The sequence below is a fragment of the Ostrea edulis genome, chromosome 2 (genome assembly GCF_947568905.1).
Source record: "Ostrea edulis chromosome 2, xbOstEdul1.1, whole genome shotgun sequence".
In the NCBI taxonomy this organism is placed as follows: domain Eukaryota; kingdom Metazoa; phylum Mollusca; class Bivalvia; order Ostreida; family Ostreidae; genus Ostrea; species Ostrea edulis.
Genome location: NC_079165.1, coordinates 54,332,337 through 54,345,997, shown reverse-complemented (window position 1 = coordinate 54,345,997; position 13,661 = coordinate 54,332,337). Strand labels below are relative to the sequence as shown.

The 13,661-nt window shown below is 36.5% G+C and overlaps 1 protein-coding gene across 1 annotated transcript in view; it reads left to right on the top strand.

Moving 5' to 3' along the window:
• Positions 1-13,661, top strand: part of LOC125679294 (uncharacterized) — a 280,879-nt gene that overhangs the window by 181,791 nt on the left and 85,427 nt on the right. The window contains exons 51-53 of the mRNA XM_056154454.1: positions 934-1,040; positions 7,110-7,227; positions 8,567-8,578. Of these exons, the coding sequence (XP_056010429.1) occupies positions 934-1,040; positions 7,110-7,227; positions 8,567-8,578 (237 nt within the window). The remainder of the gene's footprint in view (positions 1-933; positions 1,041-7,109; positions 7,228-8,566; positions 8,579-13,661) is intronic.

Below are 13,661 nucleotides of genomic sequence, written 5' to 3'. Positions count from 1 at the left end.
CCTTTCCACCTACAGTCACCATATCATACATATGGACTACCCATGGGATGAAGATGTTCCCTATCGATTTTGGGGTCCAAAGGTCAAGCGCACTGGACATCGAAGTAGCAATATGGTTTCCGGGCTCTAAAGCGTTATCCTTTCCACCTACAGTCACCATATCATACATATGGACTACCCATGGGATGAAGATGTTCCCTATCGATTTTGGGGTCAAAAGGTCAAAGGTCAAGTGCACTGGACATCGAAGTAGCAATATGGTTTCCGGGCTCTAAAGCCTTATCCTTTCCACCTGCAGTCACCATATCATACATATGGACTACCCATGGGATGAAGATGTTCCCTATCGATTTTGGGGTCAAAAGGTCAAAGGTCAAGTGCACTGGACATCGAAGTAGCAATATGGTTCGGTTTGTCATGCCATTTGTTTTTTACACTCAGAAAAGAGGTAGTTTATACCTATTACCAACACACTTTGGGAGATTGGGGTAAGCGGGGGGTATTCTTAGTGAGCATTGCTCACAGTACCTCTTGTTTTTTATTGTGCAAGATCTAATACATGTATACAATATAAGACATACCATCTATCAGATTCGCTGCATCGATCAAAATTATGATTTTCCTGAGAGTATAAAAATAATATTCACCTGCTCATTCAAATATACACCGTCTGCATATAATTAATGACTTCCCTCAAACAGATAGAGGGGCACATGAGTAGGGGAATTCATACTTGTCTTCACAACTGTATCAGACACAAGTAAACAAAAAAGCTCTGCTATTTCAGGCCTATGTCCACCTTTGGAATTGGAAAACAGGAAGTAAGGAGAGATCTATATCCTATGCAGAGATAGTCTATCTTCTACATGTAGTAGAAGATCTGTCAGCCTTACAGGTTTAAATGAATTAACATTCGTATTTCGTCTTTTCAAGGAATTCCGCTAATTACATTTGATGGAACAAAGGAGAGCATTACTAAAGATCAGTACCTCTCCTGGCATGCAGAAAATCCCATGATTACAAACTACTTGTCCATAAAGGTTTGTAGAAGGGTTTTAATATCCTATGTTGTTTGTATCAAATTTTACAAATAGCAACTGATTTAAGCCACGGAAATGGAATATTTTATAAGTGTTGCTTGCATCTCTTTAGATTTTAAGATTAGCTTGCTGTTTGAAATTTGTAGTGAGAAGAGAATAAAATCTAAATTAAGATATATTTTGTTTCCCCGTTGTTTCCCACCATTTTGACCTTAATGTGCAGATTTGATTTTTTTTTATTAAAATTGTTTATGAAATGACTAAAACAATTTTACCAAGTATTTCATGCTTTAAAGTAAGACAACTTGTTATAATTTTTTGTTAAGGGAAATGCATGTACAGAGCCAGAAATCATTATTTTTATTATTCACTGGTCATTTGGGCTATCAACCTAAAAAAAATTCTCGTCAATTAAGAAGTTTAATTATGCCTTGAGGTCATGATAACCACAGATGAATAGGTACACCACACAGTCATGGTCATGTCAAGGTCAAAGGATCATTGCATTTAAGATATGTAACTTAGCCCAGTAAATTTATGAAAAATTAATGTAAAAAATTATCAAATTTTATCTTAGTTGTCTCAGATTTCTGAACTTTTAGGTTCTGCATATTTTAAAATTGAAAATTTTATGATTATTCATTATCAAGTTGTATTTTGTGGCTGGGCTCACCTAATTTTTTTGAAATCTCCATAGGAAATCAAGGACGACTGAATATATATGAAAAGCCTTTGTTTATAGTAAGCTTGTGATTTCCAGAATTTTCTAAAATGCGGAGGGTGTATTCTAAGCAAGATTATATCAAAAGCACAATTTTGACAACTACAATTGTGCTCACTGTGAAATTTTTTACAATGTCGTGAAAGTGCCTCACTTTTTATTTTATATTCACTTTGTTTTACTCTGTTAAAGTAAATTAATAAAAGAATTGGCTTCATGACCATGACTTGACCTAGGGTATGTTAAATTTACCTAGAGAAGCTATTGTGCTAAATTAAACTTAATATACAGCACAACCAGCCGCAAGACATCTGACCTACTGCCCGAATTGAATAGTGACCTTAACCTAATATCTGGATATACCAGTAGGTGTGTCGAAGCTTAACTGGCTGCCCTGTAATCCCCCATAGGCTGCTTAGCAGCTGGAATGACATTAGAGTGATACAAGTTTAATATTTATTAATTGGATCAGAAACAGGATGCAAATTTACATATATGGTGGAAAGGGTCGCATGCAAACTTTTTGTGGGGAACTGGGGAGGCGGCCAGTGTGCTAGTTTGACTACCAAAGTAGGGGCAACACAGGGGGCCCTATGTGGACATAGGTGCCCGAAGCTGAACGAGTCCCCGTGTTCTAAGGGAGGTAGAGATCTCTGCACATCTCACCGGTCTACTGCGTGCTACCTGGTTTAATTAGCAAGTGCGGAGCAAGCTTGTAGACCCTCCTACAGTTGTCGCAACATGCACCAGCCTGTAGCATCCCCTTCCTGAGTAGGAGGTGGATGTGGCCCCAGCTATGAACTAGCTGAGAGCCCCACGAATTAAACTTTAGCAACTTATGCAATTACAGTGGAACCCCGTTATTACGTTCCCCCTTTATTACGTTAGTCCGCATATTACGTTGGAATTTCAAAGCACAAAACCATTTCTTAACAAACCTATATAAAATAGACCTCGTTATTACGTTGTCCTAAGATGCCGGGACTCGGTATTACGTTGTAAAAATTCCGACGAAAACGTAATAAACCCCTAATTATTCAATAGTGATTCTCAAAATAATAAGCCATTCACACCTTGACTGCCTGAGGCAGTCACCACGTAAATTTCCTGGTCTGTTTGGGGATTAGAGACGCTTGACTGATCACGCTTCGATAGATCTAGCGACATAAATACAGGTGAATACCCCGTATCGAAGCCAGTGATAAACAATTAAATAATGTTTATTTAGAAATGGTACTCTATGAAAGTTACTTCATTTTTCATATTTTGATAATCAAAGAAATAATTTCTCAACTACCTGCGTGTTCAGCATTGTGTGATTACCTTCGCTATTAAAACTCTATTTACGGACAGCTTTGGTACCAAACATGAAAGACAAGATTTATCGTAGCAATGTTAAAACCGCTTGGGTAACTTCTTGGACATAGGTGACTAAAGGAAGTGTTCAATTAAAAAATTGTCCGTTGTTTGGACATGCAGCTTAGGTGTTCGTAAATCTCGTCCATACATACACCGACTAAACTGTCTTGTGTTATCGGCCGATTCGTGCACGGCATTTACCTCTGTGAATATTCTAAAATCCCCTGATGCGCACGTGATTTTAGTGCCATCATTTAGCGTTGTAAATGAAATCTTCGTGCATCATTATATTTTTTTTATGTAGATTGCGCTTAAATTGTTCTCCATGTTTATCATTGGTGAGAAAAGTGTGTAAGTGTTGGGTATCGTGTGCGTTTTGTGTCTATAGTTTTGTTGTTTTTTGGATGGGATTTTTTTTTATTGCGTTATGTATTGTGTAATTCGCGAACTTAATAAAAACAATGTTTTGTTATTTTTTTTTAATACGAATGTTGAATACGAACCGGAACGAGTTATTGAGAGAAAGTTACATGAACGCATTGTTTTAAAGTTGAACAAAATGGCGGTCCAAACGAATGCAGAAAAGCAACGTTTATCAAAACATCCTTATGAATCCTACACCAGAAATAAAGAAAAGGGATAAGAACATGAAGAATTACGGACATTAAAGATAAGATGTAAATAAAACAAAGTATCATAGTCTTTTAAACAAAGAAACAGTAAAGATATATTCACACACCCCTTCACGGAGTACCAACGGACAATATACAATTTCCAAATGATATTTTTAATGGATTTCACTGGGAACGTTTATTACGTTGCCCCTGTTATTACGTTATTTTATCGTGACAAAATGGAAAACGTAATAACGGGGTTCCACTGTAGTATTTTCTATGAATATCCACTGACCCTTGACCTAGTTTAATGGTCGTCTGGAGGGTACACGTGAAATACCTGCCCTCTGCTTTAGTAGTAGGTGGGAGGAGAGCCGGTTTTGGCGCAGAATTAGTGATCAACTACCCCAACGCAGTCCGCCACAGACATTGGAACAATGTCCCCCACAAAATTGTTTGTTTTTCCTTTTTTCTTCATGCATACTTGAAATTGGAGGTACTTAAACAGTGGGGTGGGCGACGTGCACCCTCGTCCGTCGCCCAGGGCCCGCAGGCGCGAGGGGAGAGCATTTATCTCTATGCTCCCCTCTTCGAACCCCCTGTGCACTCTCAAGCAGTGGTCAAATTGACACATTTCGGTAATCGCTCTCAATTTGAAGATTACCTGAATTTCCTGTAATTTTCGTGGGAATATCTAAAACTTTCAGGATTTCCGACCAGTAATTAGATTGAATTCTGAAGCTGATCATAGCACAAAATGTAACCTCAAAGGTGATAGGTTAACAACAAGGTCATCTCAATTCTGCAGGGTGGGCGACGTGCACACTCGTCCGTCACCAAGGCCCCCTGGAGGCACAATGGGAGAGTGTTTATCTCTATGCTACCCCTTTGAACCCCCTTGCGTACTCTCAAGCAATGGTGACTTAACCAAGAGGTCACTGGTATCACCAAATTGACACATTTTGATAGTGATTATGAAGTTGTGAATTATTTGAATTTCCTGCATTTTTCAAGGGAATAGCTAAGACCTCAGGATTCCTGACCAAAATTAGACTGAATTCTGAAATGACCATTTCAAAATGTGTAATCTCAAAGGTGACGTAAGATTAACAACAAAGTAGTCGCAGTTCAGGCGGACCGTAAGACTTGTTCAGCTCTTGAACAACTCCTATGATGGAAAGCTAAAATTTGACAAAATTTCCTAAAACCAATTTAGCAAGCCATCTCCCAGTCCTACTGTAGGAAAATTACGTCCCATAACTGAAACTGGTATACCTCTAAAGGATTCCGATTGATTCTAAAGAGTTTCAGCAGAAAATTCGAGAATAATTTTGAAGTCTGAATTCCGTCAAAAAGATCTAACTACAAGTCCCAAATACTTCCATAAAAACTAAGGTAATGATAGCAGAATGGCACATTGCTAAATACCATTTTCGACAATTCCTAAGATAAAGCAATAAACTGTAATGGATCAAACTTTTTAGGCCGGAAATTCCTCATAAATTCGTCAATCTAATCCAAACGTTCCAGAGCTAGTGAGAATTAACCCAAACTCAGCTAAGAATTAAAATTAAGACTGATTACTCGAGCCAAAATACGAAAATTACCCAGCCCATTAACACCCCTAAGCCTCTACCCTCAAAACACGCCTCCTCGGAGCAAGTCCTAAGCAGCACAGAGCGAGCGTCTTGAGATCCCCGGTTTAAGACGGTTAGAAATCCCCGGTTAGAAAGCGTAGAACAAATGTTGAAAAAGTTGGATAACAAACATGACTCTTCCTGACGTGGTTTCTCGACTGCTGGAACCATACAAACTCCAATAAATGCCTATTGAATGAATTATGGAAAGAAAGAAAAAAATTCAACGCCGAATACATCTAAGACAAAACCAGTCAATTATTTACATGAAAATGGAATGGATAGTGTGATTGACTTAAAGTTAACCAAACAATAACTTTTGGTTAGGCTTGACATTGAGAATAAACAACAACGAACCGATCAACAATCTGCAAGTCTGAACTTAAATTGAGATTGTGGACAATTATCGGAAACAAAAGCTGCAATTAAATGCAACTAATGATATGGAACTAGGGTCGCTGTGCTATGGAAAGTGCTAAATATCCAAAGAACGACAAGGTGAGAATATACTGCGACTCGTACGCTGTGATGCTGGTTCTAGCACAAACCTGAAACGTGTGTACGAAATAGCATATAGCGCTCCACATCACGTACGTTGTCGGAATCATCTGCAAACTACATAAATTAAAAAGAGGCAAATTGCTGAAATAGCAACAGGGCCGTAACTGCCGATGAGGCAGACGAGGCAACTGCCTCGTCTGATTTTTTGGCAAAAAAGAAAATAAAATTATATAAATGTTATATTATAGGATATATGTTTAAAATGAAGACAAGCACCTTTGTCTTTGACACCATATTACGATTCTTTACATAGTACAAATGAAACACAAACATGATAAATTGGGATTTAAAAAGTGTCATTTTCAGTCGTAAAGTCAATCGGCGGCCCCCAATCCCCTGCCTCCCCTGATTTAGAACCCTACTTACGGCCCTGAGCAAGTAATACCACGTAATTGCATTGGGATGTTAATATAGATAAGTACTATGAAATTGATAACTCTGCATAAATTGACCGGCGAGGTCCTTGATACCTAGAATTGTGATCATGCTGTAGTAAAACCCGTGAACCCCTGTGGCGGTGAATAGCAATGCCTACCCTGAAACTTGGGGCCCAATAATGCCTAGCAAGTAAGCCTAACGAGATAATGTAGTGGTTGGCCACATTGCAAATTGAACCTCGTGGTAGGTTGAGGTCCGAGCCCCTGGTCTATGCAGTGCCGACATTTTGGCACAATCAGGTATACCTGAACGTTATCCAGGTTCGCCTGTGTATGACATGTAAATGAATAGATACAAAGTAATGCGACATAATGAACTGATTACAGAATGGGACGAATTAAGAGTAAGCAAGCCTTGGAATTTGTAGCATGATCTGACTATCTGGTGCCCTTTGCTTGACCGACACACTAGCCATACCTATTGAAAGGTCATGAAACCTACGTTAACCAAGTACCTTGAATCATGAATGGCATTTTGACCAAATAGATACGATCAAAATTGTGTCATAGTTTTGCCATTGGGATACATAATCTTGATTAATATTGAAATCTTAATTTGCCTCAATCAATAGTTTAGGTGTTTGATGTACTCTTTCGATGGTGAAATTCTACTTTATATCAAAGAGGTGTTTTAATAAGCTATTTGTTAAAATGTTGATGTAATGAGCCACCTTAAATTCTTGTGAGGAATACAGTGTTTTGCTATGATTTATTTTTATTTTCCTATTGTTTTTGGATAGGCTGTGATGAAGTTGTTTGAAGAATTTGATCAAAATAAGAACAGTGCATTAGAGCTGAAGGAACTAGCACAGTTGAATTTGAGACTTTTCTTCAGCATTCCCAGATTTGGCACTGTTGGTAAGTACACTCATCAGAAGAGAAACTGTAGCTTGGCGTATTCCAGAATCAGTAGGATGGAAAAATTGAAAATCTTTCATTTATGCGTGTGACTATAGTTAGAGTTGAAGTGCTGTAGATTCCTAAGTATATATGAGGAATTTATTTCTGTGTAATTTTGCAAGAAGCATCACTCGCAAAATAAAATTACTCGCTTTTATTATGCCCCTGGAATCAGATTCAAGGGCATATAGTTTTTGGCCTGTCCGTGTGTCTGTCTGTGGCAAAAAACTTTAACCTTGGTCATATCTTTTGCACCATTAGAGATGAATCTTTCATACTTGGATATGACTATTCCATGTGGCAAGACCTTTTCATTGACACTAAAATCTCTTACCTTAACATTGACCTTCATGACCTACTTTTAGAAAATTCAAATATAAGCCATATCTTTCAAATCATGAGAAGTATTGCTTTTATATTTAGCATGTTCATTTCTTGTTAGAAGACCTTAATTTCAATGATATCAGATTTGTTGACTTTGACCTTTGACCTAGTTTTGGGAAATTTTTCAATAAACTACAATGTCTTACAGTTTCACTTTATTGTAATACGGGGCATCAGTGTTTCACAAACACATCTTGTTTTTATATTGTTAAAATACATGTAAAACTCTTGATCAACAGACCTCTCTAGAATTCATGTATTCGTGATTTGACATCTACGTCGTCGTCGGATACCTACGGGTGATCTTGTGTTTTACTCATCACCCATGGGCAAACTCGCCGAAAAATCATCGTTTGTAATTAATATGCACTGGTCATTTGATTGGCTGCTGCACAGAGTCGCGATGGCAAATCAACAAATCAAAGTTTATGTTATGTATGTATGTTCGGCAATGACAAAAACTTTTCCGTAGTTAACACACCGATTGCAAATAAATCCACTCAACGGTGCATTTTGCAGTTTGAGAAAGGTACTCCCATATAATTTTTGACTGGTATTTTTGATGCAAGTGACCTGTACGACTTGTCTTTAATCGTTTTAAAACGAAATTTGCACATTTTAACAGGCGTCAAGATATTTAGCATAAATAGCAAACTAATAAACATATTTTCAAAATTGAAGAGTTCCATCTTTCTGATTGGTTTTCTATAATCAACAAATTAGCATACTTTATGAAGATATTTCGGTGAGTTTGCCCACAGGTGATGAGTAAAAAACAAGATCACCCGTGGGTATCTGATGATGCATCTTCGTATCATTTCATGATATTAAATAAGGAATCTACAGTACTATGCAGAATCATAAAGAAAACTTGTTTAATGGATTTTGTCTTCTTCTTTTTTCAAATCACAAGCCGACGATGATGGTAAGCCATTGATATCAAATCTATCAAATATACTCGACATAACAGAGCTTATTAAAGTGATATTGATGCTATTTCTATAATCTTATTAAGGAGAAAATGCATGACTGTATCTCTATTTACAAAAACTGAACATTTTGATATCTCCCCTTACCCACCCACTCCCATCCCTTGCAATCTAATTAGAATTAGATATTAGATTTGTTCCCATATTCGCTACACTAATATTTTTTTTATAGCACATTGAGAGTCATGTTTCTTTTGGTATATTAAATCACATCTTTAAACATAGGCTGCTTTCCAAAATTTTATTGCCTTTCTCATTGACTGTATAATGGTGCATCCTGTCCCCACTTTGGCATTCAGAGTAGACTAAATGCACCTCCTACATAGAAGAGTTCTGATCTTGAAACTTGTGTATTACTGTCTTCCTCTAGGCCTTCTATGATAGTCTAGTCATTCTAGCAAATCACCTCAAATTTATTGCAACAGAAACAAACTCGATGGAATTTAATAAAGAAAAGCGTGATTTATAACAGTTAACATGCAAAAAATCGGACCATGGGAAATATTTCAAATTTAGATTTAAATGTTTTAGTAAATTAATTAAACCATTGATATTTTGTGGTGTACAAACTCAATGGAATTTAATAAAGAAAAGTGTGATTTATAACAACATACAAAAAATCGGACCATGGGAAATATTTCAAATTTAGATTTAAATGTTTTAGTAAACCATTGATATTTTGTGGTGTTTACGACATGCTGTACACGTAAAGGGTAGTAACTCAACTATGAAAGTCATCGGAATAAGCATATACACAACGATTTAAGGTACATATAACATGAAATGAGTATATAAGTTTAAAACTATTTGGAGCTGAGGGCTCGTGTTTATACCGTTGGAAAGGTATTGAATAGAGCTATTCAAGATCTCTTGATGATCATCCACGAAATTGTGCAAAGCGTTATTGCGCTATGGTACAATACACATTACATATCGAACAACCCTCGTATGTTTCTCAAACATTTCTTGTTTACATTATATTAAAAGATGTCGCAGACAGTAACACAAATCAATTATGATACTGAATTCCAAGGAATGTTGGTGCAGAAAAATTAAGTTATCTATCGACAGTGAAGTAACTTAATAAAGAAGAAAGTTGTTTATGTGTGCAGTGTGATTCATGTTGATGTATGTATAGGCCTTTCCGAAAACGTGAGTTATCTCTCTTTGTATTCTTACATTTAGTGTGAATATGACAACTTCCAGGTAGTAACACAGTCAGACTGCACATATATTTTAAGAGTTATATTAGTATGGGTGCTGTTCAAAATTGAAAACAGTTGAAATAATTTGTACGAGAGAGTAAGAAAATGTTAATGGAAACAAAAAAGAATTTCTTGATCGAGTTGGGTGTGATTTTTCGGGGGGGGGGGGGGGGGATTTTAAAAATTAAATTGGATATCACGCAGACATTCATTTGTTTACATATGTCTCCAAGAACGACTGACATACTTTTTGTAGGCAATTTTTTTTATTATAGATATTTAAAACGTCAAGTGCCTGTGGTGTATAAAGATCTTGTATAACATGCCCCCCTTTCCAAAATAAAAAAAAAATCAATTAAATTAGGAAATCAATGCTCTCATTGTTTTATCAGGGCTAAAATTATTCCACCACTACCAATCGACTCTTTCAAAAATAAACCAGATTGCAATGTTTGGGCAACTTTCTCCAAAGTACCTGGACGTGTTCATTCTGTGTGCAAAGTATCACTTGTACACTGCAGCATGAAGCTGGGATTGTTAATATCAACTGATGTGTTTAAAATACAGTAAAATAGGTAACTAAAAAAAAAATTATTAATTTTGTTCAATATTGCTCAATTGATATAAATTATTTTTCATAGACTTGTGTGATCCCGGGGGGGGGGGGGGGGGGGGGGGGGGGTGTTACCATATTCTCTAATGTACTCTCTGGGGTATAGGTAAGTTTAACCCCCAATAGAATGCTTTTGACATCTCTGTATCTTCCCTCTTTTATTCGTTTTAGCCTCCTTGAAATGTACTTGATTATGCATAGGCACGTATCGTGTCATAACAGAAATTGCAATGACATATTTAGACCCACCCCCCCTTTTTGCCACAAATATACAAAATAATTTGAGTAAACCTCCAAATATTTTACCCAAAATGGCTGTATTTACAGGTATATACTGCATGTCTAAATGTCAGTTTAAAGGTGGTTTGTGACGAATTTCTTTATGGTTATACTTGTATTTGAAACTGTATAAAATTTATGGGCAGACGGCTGGAAATCTGTCAGTGGCCTCTCATTTACAAGTACAGGCTGGGTTAAATTTTACTCGCCAATCGAAGGAGATGGACATTTTCAGAATCCGGAGGTGTCGGTCCAACATACCTAGACGTACATCGTGGCAGAACTTTTATCACTGAATGTACTACATTGATATTGAACAAGTAACTTCTGATATTTTATTATAAATCTGACTGTATTAAAACACGGGCTAAAGATCCTGAGGATTTGTATGCAGTATATGATATGTACTAATTTCAGTCATAAAATACGTGAAATCCTGGAAAATGGGGGGGGGGGGGGGTTAGTTAGAATAATCTAACTAGGTCTCGGGACAGGCCTGTAGTAGGAAATTACATCACTTTAACGATAGAACATTCTATCGGGGAAGGGGGGGGGTGTCCTCCTCTATTTACAACATTAATTTTCTATTATTTTTACATGCAACGTTGATTATTTTCACGTGTATGAAGTAAACCTATGCATTGGGATTTTTTATTAATGTTAACATATTTGTTGGCGTGATTACTGTAAAATTATACAGCAATATCTTTGCGGCCTTCTGCACTGTTGATAAGCGCACTACGTTCCGGATCAAGAAAAGATAACTCATGTTTTCGGATTGTCCTATAGATGCATAGGTATAGCTAGCTGGTAGTTTATGTGTGCAGTGTGATTCATGTTGATGTATGTTGAAGCATAGGTATAGCTAGTTAGTAGAAGTTATTTCTAGCTCATCAAGCATGTGTAGAATGCAGCGGATTGACCTAAAACGTTTGATGGAAATCCTTCTTTTAAGTCACAACAAATTCTATTCCTGATCTCTGTTCTGTTAAAAAAAAAGAATTGGGTCTTTACTTTCTATGAATCATTTAACATCATCATAAACTGTCAGTCTCACAAAGCCTTGGGGTGTTCTATATGATGAAGGAAAATCTTGAATTTTATGAACAACCAGTTAAGATTGTTTTCAGGAATGAATTCATTTGCTGACAAAAGGGTAACTCTGATGTGATTTCAAATGGGATATTGCTAGATCCTTATGTAGTGAACTATGTGAACAGATTGAAGGATCTGATTTTAATTAGATTGCATCTCTTGCAAACTGTTTGTGTCATATTTTATGTTTACTTATTACTGGGAAGGAGGAGTGGGTTACCGAGTTCATATTGGCCAGAAACCAATTTACAGTCAAATTGAAATTTTTATAAATATACAACATGATTTATTTCATGACAATAAACAAGAAATAATATGGAAATGGGATATAATTGCACTAGTAGATTTGCTTTTTTGCAAATTGATGCTGAATGGTGATTTTGCCAAATTTTTAAACTACTTGCATATTAGAATAGCTACATGCACTTACAAGATATATGAATCTGAAAAAAATACTGTTTATTAGAGGATGAGTTTTGAGGTTTTACTATTTTATTTACACAATTTTATGTTTATTTAGTGTTAGCATCTTGTCTCTCTCTCTCTCTCTCTCTCTCTCTCTCTCTCTCTCTCTCTCTCTACCCTATTATGCAGTAGAATTAGTATAGTGTAGAGCTGTCCCCTCGCACTGGGTGGTGCAGGGTGATTTTATGTGAACTTCTCAAAACATGCACAGTAATGCATGCTTGTGTAGCATTAGTAATAAGTAACATACAAACTTCACTACTGTTCTCTTGCATATATTTGTCACCAATAGTTCAACTTCTTTTTTCTATCTTGTCATTGTCAAGTTGCAACTAGTCTGGAGACTTTTTACACATAATTTTATTCATAAGGGTATGACATTTTCTTTTATCAAGCAAATTATGAATGGTTCTTCCTCTATAAATATCACCCTTTCTAAATTAAATCTTCACATGCTTAGATAAATAGGTCTGTGCCTCAAAGATGCAGGATCCCAGGAGTAATTATGATGTCCCTCCAACCATCTGTCAAAACTTGTATGCTATGCAATACCAGCAGTATTTTTAAACTTCATATTTAATTTGAACTGTGAGGTCACTAGGTCAGTGATGTAGGTCACAATTTAATGGTGATTTTGGAATTGTATGAAGTTTTCAATCTGCAAACACTGCACATTGTATGTGGTAAAGAGATTGTTACAGGGTAGATTATAGAATTGGATACAATAAGTCTAAGATCATGGTCACAATCAAAGAACACTTATCATTGAAATGTTTGCAGCATGGAACTGGATGGCTTTGTCAGTTTTCTGTTCATCCCATCTTTATTTTCTCTTCACAGAAACGTCATGATCATACATGTTAATTTATTTGACAATGGCATGCATTTTTCACAATTTTGTGAGGGTGGTAAGTTTTCCTTGAATACATGGGGCACAGTGTACTTGTGAGAGTGCTTTCTCCTTGAATGCATGGGTCACAGTATCTGATTCGTGACTTTAATACTAAGAATAGAATAGGATAGAATATTTATTCAACCAATTTTGGCCCACAGAGGAGCATTAGGATGCACATTGACAAAGTCCAAAATCACAGAAACATATGTCAAAGGAAAACAAAGACAATACGCAATTTCTGAGTTGCCCAATAGTTCTTTCCCTTTGTGGAACTCTTGTGCACAGTGAGACGCAAAACATACTATCGTCCACACGCGGTGGGTACAAATGCTTATCGCTGTCTTCATATATTGGCTAAATGCCGATTATCAGACAATATGCAACCACCCAAACTGCAGCCGGACACACAAAATTAGTAAGTTTATTAGTATTTGATAATAAAATAGCTCAAACAAAAATTGATAATT